Source organism: Halichoerus grypus, chromosome 6, assembly GCF_964656455.1.
Source record: "Halichoerus grypus chromosome 6, mHalGry1.hap1.1, whole genome shotgun sequence".
NCBI lineage: Eukaryota > Metazoa > Chordata > Mammalia > Carnivora > Phocidae > Halichoerus > Halichoerus grypus.
Genome location: NC_135717.1, coordinates 107,247,377 through 107,263,749, shown reverse-complemented (window position 1 = coordinate 107,263,749; position 16,373 = coordinate 107,247,377). Strand labels below are relative to the sequence as shown.

General features: G+C 36.5%; 1 protein-coding gene across 1 annotated transcript in view; it reads left to right on the top strand.

Annotated features, from left to right (window-relative positions):
- SLC2A13 (solute carrier family 2 member 13) overlaps positions 1 to 13,920 on the top strand; it is a 362,649-nt gene extending 348,729 nt beyond the window's left edge. Inside the window, exons 8-10 of the mRNA XM_078075885.1 lie at positions 2,190 to 2,311; positions 2,435 to 2,587; positions 8,871 to 13,920. Of these exons, the coding sequence (XP_077932011.1) occupies positions 2,190 to 2,311; positions 2,435 to 2,587; positions 8,871 to 9,097 (502 nt within the window). The 3' untranslated portion in view covers positions 9,098 to 13,920. The remainder of the gene's footprint in view (positions 1 to 2,189; positions 2,312 to 2,434; positions 2,588 to 8,870) is intronic.
- Positions 13,921 to 16,373: the final 2,453 nt, after the last annotated feature.

Sequence of the window (16,373 nt, the reverse complement as noted above, 5' to 3'; positions counted from 1 at the left end):
TTAGAATCTAAAGATTGTGATTTGGGTGTGGAGGAAGTTATCAGAAATTAGGAAATAAAATGCTTGTTACCAGAAAAGAAATGCTGAGACCTTGAAGTAAAATAGTTCCAAATCAAGCAAAATGCCCTCTTGCAATTTCAGAGGCTAAATAAAGAACTATTAAGCCAAAGTATTATATGGGCCAGAAGTAAAAATAAACAGCTGTGGCAGAGGATGTGAGGGGGTAGAGGATATGACTGACCAGGCACTCAACTCAGGAAGACAAGGTGGGGTGTTATGATGATGGAGGTCATAAACAGACCAGCAAGGACAGGGCTTAAATGTTAAGGTTCAAACATCAGAGGTTGATAGAGGCAGAACACTAGTCTAAAAATGACAATGAGGGCAAGAATGTTTGTGAGGCTGGTTGTGTCTTCATGGGCAATTCCAGTTTCAATTAAGGTAAAGAATTGGAAGTTTAACTTGAGAGTCAATCTAAGACCAGAGGAGACTTTGCTTGACAATAGAACTAGGAGGCAAAGTCACTAAGGAGTGACTGAGACAGAAGCAAGGACACACGGCAGGAAGGGAAAGTGTTAGTTGGGATCAGATACAAGCACTGTTCCCTCCCCACATCTATGCCATCACCTGTTTACAAGGGACACTTCTAATCCTTAAGGTATTATCCCCATTTTACAGATGAAAAAAAAAAAAATCTGGTTTGGGAACTTGAATCTTGTCTTGACTGCAAATTCTAAGGTCTTTCTACCACGACAGACTCTCGGCAGTCTTAAAGTGTTACTATAGCTTTCGAGGACTAACTGGAAATCATGTCTGACTTATATGAAGTGGGTATAAAACACAATGTGGTTTTTTCATTGAGATATAATTAACCTATAACATTGTATTAGTTTCAGGTGGACAACATGGTTTGGCATTAAACGTCCATCATCATACATTATTTACAAATGTTTCTTGTCATGAGACCTTTTAAGACCTACTCTCTTAGCAACTTTCAAACATGCAATGCAGTATTATTAACTGTAGTGGCCATGCAGTTCAATACCTTCCATGACTTATTTTTTAACTGGAAGTTTGTACCTTTTGACCCATTTCAATTCTCCAAACTCCGTTCCCCAGCAACCACAAATCTGTTCTCTGTATCTATGACCATAGCTCAGTATTTTTGTTTAGATTGCACATACAAGATCATATGGTATTATTCCACGTAGCATAATGCCCTCAAGGTCCATCCATATTGTTAAAAATGGCAAAAATTCCTTTTTTTAAGGCTGAATAATATTTGTGTGTGTGTGTGTGTACACACATTTTCTTTATCCATTCATCCATCAGTGGACACTCAGGTTACTTTCATGTCCTATTGTAAATAATGCTGCAGTGAACATGCAGGTGGATATATCTTTTGAGTTAGTGTTTTCGTTTTCTTCAGATAAATACCCAGAAATTGGATTGCCAAATCTTATGGTAATTTTGTTTTTAATTTTTTGAGGAACCTCCATCCTGTTTTCCATAGTGGCTGCACCAATATACATTCTCATCAGTAGTGCACAAGGGTTCCTCATTCTCTACATCCCCACCAACACTTGTTATTCATCTTTTTGATGGTAGCCATTCTAACAGGTGGGAGGTGATATTTTATTGTGCTTTTGATTTGTATTTCCCTGATGATTAATGATGTTGAACACCTTTTCGTGTACCTGTCATCTATATGTCTCCTTTAGGAAAATGTCCATTTAGATCCTCTGACCATTTATTTTATTTATTTTTAGTGAGAGAGAGTGGGGAGGGGACAGGGACAGGGAGAAAGAATCTCACTGAGCACGGAGCCTGACTTGCATGGCTCAATCTCAGGACCCTGAGATCATGACCTGAGCCGAAACCAAGAATCAGACGCTCAATCAGGTGCATCCCCCCTGACCATTTTTTAATTGGATTGTTTTTTTGCTGTTGAGTTGTACACACAGTATATTTCTTTGTTTTTCTCTTGAGTTATATTCAGATCTAAGATGTTCTATGTGAGCTTTACAGCGAATACTGTATACTTAAATCTTAATTTTTTTTCAAGAAAAACATCTTGGACCCTTTTCCTTAACGATATTAAGGAACTTTCAGATATTTCCAAGATAAGCACATTGAATTTCTGCAACTATACCCTAAAACATTAATACTTATATTGCATTATTTTTCAGATGTGAGAATGAAACCAAATTTAAAACAGAAGAAGTATTTTGGGCTTACAATTTCTGCCCTACGCCATACTCCTGGACTGCACTTCTGGGCCTTATTTTATATCTTGTTTTCTTCGCACCTGGTAAACAAAGGCTTTGTGTTGTTGTGTTTAATTTAAAGTGTCTCTTTTTAGAGGACAAACTACTCTTTTTCAAATTCCTTATAAACTATTTTACTGAAATTTTTAGTTTTATGTTTTTCTCAGGAATGGGACCAATGCCTTGGACTGTGAATTCTGAAATATATCCCCTTTGGGGAAGAAGTACAGGAAATGCATGTTCATCTGGAATAAATTGGATTTTCAACGTTCTGGTTTCACTGACATTTTTACACACAGCAGAGTATCTTACATACTATGGTAAGAGATTATTATTCCCATCTATAGTTTCATTTTTATTTTTCCTCCTTTTTTTATATATGCTATCATTTGTGTTTAAAAGTATAGTGGTTATATTTTTGCTATTATAAGTAATCTCTATGTGGGTCTCTCATTCCCCAAAGGCCATGAAAATGTACTTGGAAAAGATAAAAGGAATTCTCCTTTCCTAAGCAGCATTGCTTCTTGTCCTTCAGTGCTTTATAGCCTTCTCCCACCTTCCAACTCAAACATCTCTCTCCCAGCTATCTCCCCAGTTGGAAATCTTCACAGTGTGCTTTTAGTTTAATGAAGAAACATAAAACGAGAAAATGGCAGAAAGGATGCAGGCAGGGAATGTAAGGGCTAATGCTTGAAGATGTCTCATGACGGAGATGGAGTCATGTCCAAGGAGATCCCCCAAAGGTTGTGCTGTGATTTATGCCTTCCACTATGTCATCTGTGCTGTTCAGGCCACGGCATATTAATTTCAGCGTCCACTCAGAGCAGCACCCACCACTGCCTGAAGCATAAACCTGACAGCGGAAATGTGTGGACCATAACTCAAAACAGTATTAGGAAGTAGCTGAGTCAGGAAAAAACTTCTAAAATGAAACTTTACTAAAATGACAAGATTTTCTCTTTAGCAACAGAATTTCTTCATTATGAGTTTATAGTTTATAGGATTCTAAAAGATGAAATGTGAGGTTTTTATTCTACTCTCCCCGTAAGTCTCTGTATGTATATGGAGTGTCTCTTGCTTATGCCATTCTCTGGTCCCTTCCCCATCGCACACCCCTCACAGTTGGACCATAAATGTTTGGAGCTCAGGCCAGGACTTATGCCTTGTTCACCATTATATTCCCAATGCCTTCCAGGGCATTCTGTTCATGTGATAAGCACTCAGAAGTGTCTGTCAAATGAATAAATATGCAGAAGAATTTTGAATATGAGGAAACATTATACGAATCTAATCCTCCTCTCTCTTCTGAACATCCTGTATTGGTATTTATTTTTATTATCTTTATAAAACTCTTTGTTTCTCCCAATGAACATTTAGAAATTTAGAAACATTTTATTAAAAAACTTAATACACTGGCATTTGAAACTGGATATGTATTTTGTATATTCAGTTTTAACCCATTGGCAATTAAAGCTTTCTTTTTGAGAACATAAATTTTACACAATAAATACCCATATTTGCTAATTCTTGAGAATGCTTAATTTTTTTGTTTTGGAAAATTCTTAAATATTTAAAGACCTAAATATAGATTAACATCCTGAGAAAGTATTTTTTATTAAGTCATAGACCAAAAGTCTACAAGGCAAGGCTTTTGTTACCAAAGCTCCTCTCAAATTTATGCTGCCCAAAACAACATGAGGCAACAGAAGTAAAATTTAAATGGGGCATAGCCAGGCTTCTTTCAGAAATATCCAATTAGGGCACCTGGGTGGCTCAGTTGGTTAAGCGACTGCCTTCGGCTCAGGTCATGATCCTGGAGTCCCAGGATCGAGTCCCGCATCGGGCTCCCTGCTCGGCGGGGAGTCTGCTTCTCCCTCTGACCCTCCTCCCTCTCATGCTCTCTGTCTCTCATTCTCTCTCTCTCAAATAAATAAATAAAATCTTTAAAAAAAAAAAAAAGAAATATCCAATTAGAACAAACTGGCGGTTGCCAGAGGGGTGGGGAATGGGGGGGATGGGCAAAATGATTGGTAGGAGGTACAGGCTTTCAGTAATGGAATGAATAAGTCAGGGAGATGAAAAGTACAGCATGGGGGGGGGGCGCCTGGGTGGCTCAGTCGTTAAGCGTCTGCCTTCAGCTCAGGTCATGATCCCGGGGTCCTGGGATTGAGCCCCACATCAGGCTCCCTGCTCCGTGGGAAGCCTGCTTCTCTCTCTCCCACTCCCCCTGCTTGTGTTCTCTCTCTGTCAAATAAATAAAATCTTTAAAAAAAAAAAAAAAGAAAAGAAAAGTACAGCATAGGGCATATGGTCAATGGTACTGTAATTGTGCTGTATGGTGACAGATGGTAGCTATACTTGTGAGCACAGCATAAGGTACAGAGTTGTGGAATCACTATGTTGCACACCTGAAACTAATGTAAATTGTGTCAACTGCACTTCCATTTAAATATATAATATATAAATATAAACATTTTTATATATGATACAAAATAATATAAAATATTAAATATTTTAATAAAATATAATTTAATAAAATATAATTTAAAAACTATATATATATCCAGTTAGAAGCAGCTTTTTGCTTTGCATTAAGCCAAGCTTCTGTTATGTCAGCACACTGGTCCATTAGGTCTACTGCTTGCTAGTAGTGGAACAATATTTACGTTCAGGTGAAGTTTTTTCCCTGTTTTTGGATTTGAATTTTAATCTACATGTTACTGGTTTATGTAACATACATGTTTCTATTCCTGATTTAACAAACATATACCATACTGAAGTATCTCTCTTGAAATATGCAGGTCTTTTATTTCCTCCTTTCTTATTTCATAAAACCTCAAATTTTGTTTCCTTTCTAAGCTATACTGCTTAGAAAGGTCTGCCTTGGACCCCATTCACTAATGTTTATTACTAAAAACTGTCACCAGTATACCAATTTATGTATAGCACTGTGAGTACTAAATACCAAATCTACTATATAGATCCCTTGGAAAGCAGTGTATCAAAGTTCCTGTACTGAGATACTGAAATTCAGTCACACATGATCTTTGATTCCTCATTCTATATAATTCAATTAAATATTTGTGTTAAATCTGAAACTTAATATAGGACTCTAATAAGATTTATTTTCTTCAGAATAAAGCTGAGGAATATCTGCACTTAACAATCCTGACAGACTCGTTTACAGACTTTTTTTTTTTTTTTTTTTCCACTTTCATTCCAAGGAGAAATAAGTAAGTTTACGTAACTGACCTGGCCATTACTTAGAGCAGGTCACAGCGCCCCCCTGCTGGCTCCTGCCTCTGGGGCTGAACCACAGCTCTCACCAGTGGAGCACCCTTAAGAAGTTTTGGTATTTGCCTGCTTTGCACTCTTTAGATTCTATAAAAGGGTCTTTTATTTTAATAGGATTTTCTTGATGTTGTTTGGCTTGGGAATCTGGGTCACAAGCAAAGCCACGCCTTTAAGAATCTTTAATCCATCTAATTGTTTTTAACTGTAGGGGTTGAGGACTGATAGATTTGATTTGTTATTTTTCTTTATGCCACTGTTCCTAAATTGTGAAACATGATTGTATTTTATAAAGCCAAACCTAGTTTGCTCTGTTAAGAGATTTTGGAGTTTAGCAGCCTGATTGATTTAGTCTAAAATGTTTTACCATCTGCACTTATTTTTTCTGTGTTATCATCATGATTACCATCCTTTCTTTGTCCCTTCCTGCTAAAGATCCCATTTCTCTTCCCACAAATTTCACTTCTCTGTAATCAAACACAGTACTTGATCTCCTTTCATTTTTTTCCCTAAATCCCCACATTATCCAAGACCTAGCTTGTCGGTATCACCTTTTTCATGAAAACTTTCCCAAGTTTTAAGTCCTACTAATGTCATTCTATTCTAATAGCAACCCTTCTTCCTTAATCATTTAGTTGATTTTGATAACGCTATCCCTTTTTTGGGTAACCAACCTCCAGAATTCTAACAGGCATGTAACATACATTATTTCTGTTCTTAGCAGTTGGGCAGGGCAGCAGTTATTTTCCCCATTAGACAGATGAGGAAACCAAGGTCACGAGAATTTAAGAAACTCTCCCAGGAGTCTGCCTGCCTCACTCTGTGACTTTCCGATCCACACTCTGCAGAGCCATGATCCCCATCTCTCACTGTAACACTCGGTCATGCATCCCCGGTGACCTAGTACTGTTTTCTGGTTATTTACCAAGTAGAAGACGTAAAAAATAGGTCTGTTGAACATGAACCAAACAAATGAAATAAAGGGACCCCTACATTTGTAAATGGAGTTGTATTTTTAAACTGAGAATGATTTATACCAGCCCAGCTCCTTAAGAGTTGTATGGCTTCTGATGATTTAATCTAACAAACTATGTCACGATTTAGTCATTTCCTCGAAATCGCATTATTTATACCTCTTTTTCACTTCTTTTCTCGTAACTCCTCCTCATTCCAGAGCAGATTCTTCCAGGTGGCCAGTTCAGCAGCATTTTTCCTCCATAGTTTTCCTTGAGCCTTCCCAAGAAATGTTTCTGTGGATATTCCTGAAATGGCTGCTTATAGGCATGTCTTTAAGAAAGTAGTTTTGGGGCGCCTGGGTAACTCAGTCGGTTGAATGTCCGATGGTTTTGGCTCAGGTCATGATCTCAGGCTCATGGGATCAGGCCCTGCATTGGGCTCCACACTCAACGGGGAGTCTGCTTGAGATTCTCTTCCCTCACCGTCTGCCCCTCCACTCACACATGTGCCTGCTCTCTCTCTCAAAAAAGAGAAAGTAGTCTTAATACTGTCTTTCCTATTCTGTAATGATTCAAAAGAACAGAGAAATATTAATTTTGCTTAAAGCCTAATTTTGAAATATGTCTTTATGTTGTCTAGTTTAGCCCTTTATTTCAAATCTGTTTACCCAGAGTATTCCATCTGGCAGTCAATAAGAGCACATTTATTTCCAGACCCTCCAGTGTGTCAGGTGCCATTCTAGGCATTGGGAACCCAAATACAAACAAGCCAACTCAGGCCTCGAGGAGATCAGTTTTGACACTGCAACAGAAGAGCACATCTCCCTCTCAAGCACCTCATAACCATCTCTCTACCTGCTCCTGATTTGGGTTATAAAATTTACAGAATTATAAATTAAACAGAAGCTGAGAAACCATCTTTTTTTTTCCTTGACATGGAAACTGAGGCACAGAGAGTAGGTTAAATGACTGGAAGTCAGACAGAAAGATTTAAACCCAGACCTTCCAACTCCCAAACTGATTGATAGCCTTTCTGCAGTCATTTGTTGTTATATTAGTTTGTCATCTTCCTTCACCACGATGATTTGGATTTAAGGCCTCAAATTAGGCAGGAACTCCACTGTAGTTAGGGTCTTATATTTAAATTGAGAATTCTATTATTATAAAGGAAAGACCATCTTGGAAATATGTAGAGGATATACACAAGTCACATCTATCTCATCCATCTAGGCTTGCTGCATTGACACTTAGAAAACACAACCAGGTACTACTAAGGTCTTTTTATTTATGCTGCATTGGCATGCATAGTGTTACAGCAAAACAATATTCTCTGACCTCGTGGGACTTACATTCTTGTCAAGGGAAACAAAACAATAAGCTTTATAGTATGTCAGATGATGAGAAGTGCTACAGACCAAAAACAAAAAGGGACCTTAGTGGTCTAAGAAAAGGAACAAGGGGACTAATTAAAAGACTCCTGCAATAGTTCAGATGAGAGAGGATGGCCCTTAAACTAGAGATGCCAGTGGAATGGCGAAAAGTGGTCATTTCTGGTATTTTGAAGGTAGATCCAAGAGGATCTCCTGACAGATTGGATATTGGGCAGGACAGTAAGAAAGTCAAAGTTGACTCCTAGACTTTGGGCATGAGAGATTGGAAAGATAACAGTTGCCATGTACTTAGCTGAGTCATGAATTCAGTGGCATCACTGTATGTGGTTTCAGAAATACAAGATAAATGAGAAATTTCTCCCTCAAAATGCCTGCAGTCTAGTAGACAAGACAGACATAAATTCATGCACCCAATTATACTTCTTGTTTATTATGATGGGGGGGGGGTCTCAGCAAAGTGCTGTAAAAGTACATAGGAGAGAACAATGATCTCTAGCCAGGGAAGTGAGGAGAGATTCAAAGCAGAAGTTATGTCTGAACCCAGTTTATCATTCTTCTTGAGTTAGACATTACATGACTTGAGCTTAGAAAGATAAATTGGGGGCGCCTGGTGGCTCAGTCATTAAGCGTCTGCCTTCGGCTCAGGTCATGATCCCAGGGTCCTGGGATCGAGCCCCGCATCGGGCTTCCTGCTCAGCGGGAAGCCTGCTTCTCCCTCTCCCACTCCCCCTGCTTGTGTTCCCTCTCTCACTATGTCTCTGTCAAATAAATGAATAAAATCTTTAAAGAAAGATAAATTGTATTATGTTCACAGAGCTAGAATAAAGCAGTAAAGCAGGCTGGTAGTTATTTTTTGATTCTATGTCAGACCACAGTTACACGATTGACCAGAAAGAAAAGTCAAAATCAAGTACTCTTTCCAACCTAGGACTGTACGTACAAATATGTACTATTTTCCATTGCAGGAGCCTTCTTCCTTTATGCTGGATTCGCTGGTGTGGGACTCCTTTTCATCTATGGCTGTCTTCCTGAGACAAAAGGGAAAAAATTAGAGGAAATTGAATCACTCTTTGATAACAGGTTATGTACATGTGGCGCTTCAGATTCTGATGAAGGGAGATATATTGAATATATTCGGGTGAAGGGAAGTAACTATCATCTTTCTGACAACGATGCTTCTGATGTGGAATAATTTTCAGCTGCTGATATATTTAGGTATTTAAACAAACCTGGGGGACAAAAGCAGCAATTGGTGACCTCAATGCCCTGCTTTTAATCTCGTTCTTTCCACAGTCTAGTTTTGAATGACCTCATCTTCTAGAATATTTGATTAGGAGGAAGATACAACCATGATGACATTTTTTTTCACAAGCAGAAATGTAAAACAATATTTAGAGATTTTAAACTAATAATTATTGAACAAATGTATGTAATTCCTTCCTGAGGTAGTCTAAAATGAATATTGTATCCAGTGACTTCAGTGGTATCCTTTTTTCCTAAAACCATATATAATTATTAGAGTCAGTGCTAATCTAGCTTAATCGTATATGTAGGATATACTTATGAAGAACGATTCTGGAATAAGATCCAAGGGTGTTTTCTGTCAAAACAAGGCCCATTGGCCCTAAATTTTCCTAAGGACAAGTAGCTTATCTGTGATCAGCTATTAGAAAGTAAATTCTATTTAAGCTTTCAACAAATTCAAAAGTGCCTCCCACAGAGGCACGGTTGTCCTTATCTCCTTTGGATTCCACATTTTGGTCTCTCTCTCCAAATCAGATCTTTATAGGGTTCTTCAGAAGCTGACTCTACACAGGACCTTTTGAACATTATGAAAAGCAGGTCTTTTAGGGTTTATTTTCATACATATTTTTTGCATTGGTGATAAGTACCCATTTGCACAGATAAGCTAGCAAGTTTTGATAAGTATATTTTATTGCTAGAAAGTAAGAAAGAAAACATTTTTATGGATCCCTGATTTGAGTTAGTTACTTAGGTATGCAACTGTAAACACAAAATAGCACCAGATCTTCAACTGTATTTCAGGGTTTCTGTTCATACCAAAATCACCTTATACTCACCACGCCTTCACTCATCGCCTCTGGAGTCCTACTAATTTGTGCCTTCATTTGTTTTAATATAAATAGCTGCTAGCAGACTATTTTTCCCTTTCTTTTAATCAAATAATTCCCGAAACAAAAAAGAAAGAAAATCAGTGACAGATAATCCTGCTGTTATTGATGTTTTAAACAGTGGGACTTATTTTTTCCTTAGCTTTTTATTAACTCTTAAGAGAACTGTGACATTACTTAAAAGTACTAGTCTTTTCTTACTTTAAGAACATAAACTCGTTTTTATTTTGCACACCCTTTTCTCATTTTCCTTGACAGTTTATCAAAAAAAGATACAGATTTGTCTGTGGGTGTTTCCTTTTTCTCATACTTGGCTTGGATTTTTTTCCTTCTTGTCTAAAAATTGGGGTTTTCTATTGGAACAGATTAATGGTTCTAATATAGCATACATTTCTACAGTGTCTTCTCAAAGTGTTCATTGGTTTTTATGCTCGTTAATCAATGAACTCTAATTTTTACTCTTAGGAACTATACAGAGTATACAAAATTACTTGCTAGTTCCAGTGAAAATATGAATGAATCGTCTGTGGCCAGATAGGAATATATAAGTTTGATGGATTTTAATATGGCTCTAAACCTCTAATAAGGTACTCTTTGGAGTGAAAAGATGGCTATCTCTAAATTCAATGTGTGTTTCTGCCAGTCTCCAAGATGTTTTGTTCTTTGCTTGAAGTCTGGCTTATTCCTATCACTATTATCAAAACTGAGAATGTAGCCAAGGAGGTTTGTTCTCATAGCCACCGGGGGTATGATAAGTGCTTGAACTGTCACTTTACTGGCCTAAAAATCCTTCAGCCAAAAAAAAAAAGTTTTCTCCTTTTGATCATTTCATACAATAGAAAAAATTGAGTTTTTTCCCCTGAATTAGGTGCTTTGACAATTGATTTCTAAGGGTATATTAATACTGATTTTACCCCAGAAAAGCAGATGTGACTTAATATAAAATTATTGATATTTCTTATCCCATAAAAATTTCTTATCTGTGTAATACTTCACACAAGTGAAGTGAAGTGGAAAATGAGCTATTATGTGGTAAAATCAGAATATGATGGGAAGAAAAAATATTTAGACCAATAAAGTGCTCTCTAAAAATGTATTTTTCTGATTTATCCAAATAATTGCCTCTATTCTTCTCTTTATTATATACATAGCCTTAACTATATGCTTCTGTACTCAGCTGGGCTGAATGCACAGTAACTTTATTAAAGGAGCAACTGGACTTTTATTATTTCCTAAAGCAGAACATGGCCTGTTCTCCCTGACATAAGCAAACGGTATATTCAACTTTATATCCATAAATGCACAGAGTAACAGGGAAAATTAGCCACAGTTCTCCTCCCCTATTCTCCTCAACCTCTCCTTTAAAGGACTATTTGTTATTTATATAGTGATAAAGACAATATTCCTTATCTTTGAAGTACAAGACAGAGTGGCACAGTATAAAGATTATTTATAATTTTTTTAAAAACAACTACTTAAAAAGAAACCTTATACAATTAGAGTATTATTTTTAGATTTGGTGAACCTTTATAGTATATTTAAAAATTAAGCATTTGAATTTTGCAGGTTTTTTTATATTATGTACCTTTTAAGTTCTCAGCATCTTTGGCTACCACTATCAACTGGAAAACATTCCATTTGACATATCATCAAATATATATTTTGTAGGACAGTTTATATATGGTATGATTTGAACTACCATATTAAAACAGATAAAGCATCATGCTTTTAACTGAAATTAAGTTTTCCTTCTAAGCATGCTGCACATTCAATAGAGACATATTATGTTTTAGGAGCACATAGTAAAGAAAGTCATAACCCCTATTTGAGGCTTAGCTTGGTGGCTGATGAGATCTGCCATAGACTAAAGAGAATATAACCCTTTATCTGCATTTGAACACATAGGGCTGAATGTGATGTCAGATAAATTTTAAAGATTTGGTATTAATAGTTTTCTTCAATACAAACATTCCTAATAATTTTGACTGTTGCACCTTAGTCGTTAATTACCCAAAACATGATTTTTAATGTATTTGTAAAAGATCTAAATCAAAACTAAATTTAAAAGGTAATACTTCATAATGCTGTCAAGTGCTTTTTCATAATTTTATTTTACCACTGAGCTAGATTTTAGTATTTAAGAATCTAAATATTTTTTAAATTATTCACTCTAAAATGAGAATTCCAATAAAGCAAAAAACTTAGAAGTTGTTTACTATCATTTCAAAATCCATAATCTAGAGGACGAATGAACAGGAAAAATGTAAACTGACAATTTACCCTTTTGCTTTATATTGGAAAGTAAAATCGAAATGTATTGTAATCATAGATTCTAGGGGGAGGATATTCTAAAAAAACACTATATCTTATCTAAGAAAGTTTCACAACTTAATGACACTAATACAGTTTAGAAATATTGTCATGCAATTAGGGGGAATGGAAGGATTGTTTTATCGGCACAGTAATTAAGAACAATTAATGAGATTTTTGTTATAATCAGTTTTGTTTTGACCACTCTCCTGGTTATAAAATCTCAAATTATACTAAGCACCTTATAGCTTTCACTTATACAGCTTGTTGCAACAAGTTTTCAGTTTATATCTTTTTACTAACTGCAAATAAAACAATGACCTAGCAGGCCCATGGCAGAGAATTCATAACATGTGCTTTACAGCAAAATCTATTAAATAGTGGATGAAATGTATAGCTCACGTACAGCCGCTGCTTATGAAAAGACTTAGAATTCTTCTCTGGATTATTTTTAATGTCCTGTTTTCTGTCAGTCACTTTTCTTATCAATTTTCTTAGCCTCATGTACAGAAATGTTAAGCTAATTTGATGAAGTGATCAGGTGGTAGCAACGTATCAATTATCAGTACATTCAGTTCTTCTGGGTGAGAAATGTTGTTTTCTGGAAATAGCAATCATTTTAAAATGCCAATAGCTAACTGCTATCAACTCTTTTTACGTTATCTTTTAGGGAAATATTTGTGTGCCAATACTCATTAAAGAGCTCTTTTGTAAGAGTGTCAATGATGGTCAGAAGTACATGAGAGAATTTTATCCGCTTAATTTGCCTGTGAGTGTAAAATGGTGTAATTTCCTATAAATCTTTATATGTATAAAGCAGTCTTGCACTTGAGTGATTTGGTCTATGAAATGTTCAATAACTACCTTCATTTAGTAGTAATATTCATATATTTATTTCACAGTTCATGTGTTTGATTTTTGTCATGTCAGTATGAGAAAAAGGAATGCAGCTTACAAGTACTTAAACACCTATATTTTGTGAAGTTTTACAATTTTAGTAAAGTTAACATCATTCCATCTCATTTGAAGGTTAAAAAAAAATGAGACTTAACTCTAGCCAAAGTAGAACTTTATATTCTACATGTCCAAACTGGTTCCTAGCAGCTTTTGGACTGTATCTCATTTGATGTTATAGTATCTTTATTTGTAATAAATGTTCAAATTTCTATTTAGAAGCTCTAATGTACATCTAGATTAAATCAAAAGTTTTATGCTTTTAAAATATGTATTTCAAAATGTATATTTTAATTTGAGTGCATGTTATATAGTATTTAATATTTCCCATGTCTTGGAAAATTCAATATAAATATTTATTCTTACATGTGACATATGGGATCTCTCTTAAAAATTATGAATATGTATCATTTCCTTCAAAGTCATTCTAGCCTATAGCTGTATCAAAAGTATTGTATATTTTATGGAAATTTAGTGATGTATATGTAAATTTTTTAAGTTATTTTATTGAAGTTCAATCTTTACATAAAATTAAAATCTTTTTTTAAAAAAAGTGTCAGTGCCAGAACTGTAAATGAAAATAATCAAATAAAAGTTATGACAATTCATTAGTCATTTATCTCCTTTGCACTTTTGTATTTTCTCTAATTCTCTTCCTTTGATTTTAGGATCTAGGTTACCCAGGAAAGGCATCTACAAAATTAGTTCTCTCTATATATTTATGCGGTCCTCATTTTAATGATATTTTACCTCTTTTGATAATGGGTAAACTCAACTATTTTTTTTTTTTTTTAAAGATTGTATTTATTTGACAGAGAGAGACACAGCAAGAGAGGGAACACAAGCAGGGAGAGTGGAAGAGGGAGAAGCAGGCTTCCCGCCGAGCAGGGAACCCGATGCGGGGCTCGATCCCAGGACCCTGGGACCACGACCTGAGCTGAAGGCAGGCACTTAACGACTGAGCCACCCAGGTGCCCCTCAACTATCTTTTAAAAATAAATATATAATACCCAAAAATTGTTCCAAGGAATTATTCTAAATAATAAATATAAAACTTTGAAATGAAGTGCTTTAGGAACCCTTGAAATATTATTTCTGGTTGTTGTCAAAACCAGGTGTGACACTGGGGCACCTGGGTGGCTCAGTCAGTTAAGTGTCTGCCTTTGGCTCAGGTCATGATCCCAGGGTCCTGGGATCGAGCCCCATATCGGGCTCCTTGCTCCGTGGGGAGCCTGCTTCTCCCTCTCCCTCTGCTGTCCTCCCCCTGCTTGTGCTCTCTCAAATAACTAACTAACTAACTAAATAAATAAATAAAAAATAAAAAACCAGGTGTGACATAAGCCATTATGTTGGGTTGACAAAAACTGTATTTGCTTTGTAAATAACACAAAATACCTGCTGGATGACCTGTTGACAGTTCCTTTTGGAATTCTATTGCTCTCCATTGTCATTTTGCCCTAACTGTAGCTTTTATTAGCGAGAAATTATCTACTGTTTGTTTGTTTGATCTGGGCAACTGTTAGACTTACCTCCATAGTTAGTTAGGGTGTGCCATCCTGAGCCCAAATGTAGAAACAGCCTGAGGAGATCCCATAAAGACACTAGATCCACTTGTCCAAAGGCTTATAATATGGGGGTCTCATGTCTAGGTGGTTTCCCCATGCACACAAAATTAAATTTTATTTTCTCCTGCTTAAAAAAAAAAAAAGTGGAGTTGCATTTAATCAAGGATTCTGATGCCAGCAACTAAGATAAAAATCCTACAGTCAGAATGACCCAAAGAAAATCCCATAAATTACTCAAAAAGGGTCTACTCACCAGGACACCTAAATATTGCAGTACATATTTGCATCAGTGGTCAAAGTCCTCATTTAACTATCCAGTCCTGTGGGGTAAACATTGTAGTGCTTTTATGGGTACTAAACTTAAGTTCAGAACATTTTGATGACTTGCCCAAGATCACAAACCAGGAAGTAGTACAGAACTTCTCTCTGTGTGGACTACACCAATAGTCTTCTCTCCGTCATCATTTGGAATGTCTTCTGGTCAGACCTAGGCAGAAAGATTACAAAATAAACATTGTGGAATTCCTGTGTTAGTTATTACTTAAAAGGTATGCAGAGGAAGAATCAGATACCTCACTTTAACCTGGTCTATAGACACAAATTCTGAAGACCTTTGGAGATTTTTCTCCAAATAGTACATTGTTTAAGGAATCAGAATGAATACAAATTGCCAGCTTTGAATCCCAGCTTTTCTACTTACTGCCTGGTAACCTGAATTACTGACTTACTCTTTGCCTCAATTCCTGTCTATAAAGTAGAGACGTTACTATCTACCTCATATATTTGTTATGGGGGTTACATTAGTTAATCATCTAAAGCACTTAGAGCAATAGCACGTAGTAAGTGCTGGGTAACTGTTGGCTGTTCTCAGTGTCATCCTGCACATGCTAACCCTGATGCTAAGGTCGCACTGTCCAAAGCACAAGCAGTGTGTTTATAAATTCCTTTCCTGAGAACAACTACGGGGGGCAGGAGCACACAGGCTTGACGTATGTCATATAGGGTGTATGACGGCAGCAGCCAAGCTCCTGCTGACCAGAATGGTTTGCGCTGATATGGCTGACTAGCCTGATGTTCCTCTTCCCTTCTCCACCTCTTTCCCTTGAGCATCCTCCTGAATGGCACAGTTAATGAAAAGCACAACCTTCTCACAGTCTCCAGATTAACAGGATTTAATACACAGTTTCTCTGTATGTGATCTCTGAGTCAAGAAACAAAAATAATTTTAGAATATCTCTTGGTAACCTATCATTTAAATTCCTTTTAGCATTTAAAAAAATAATTTTCGAAATTCTCTCCAAATGCTCTAAAAAGGGGAAAAGGGGTGGCAGCATCTGGGTGGCTCAGTCATTTGAGCATCCAACTCTTGATTTTGGCTCAAGTCTTGATCTCATGGGTCGTATAAGATGGAGCCCACATCAGGCTCTGCACTCAGCTGGGAGTCTGCTTGAAGATTCTCTCCCTCCCCATACTCGTGTGCTCATGCGCTCTCTCTCTAATAAATAAA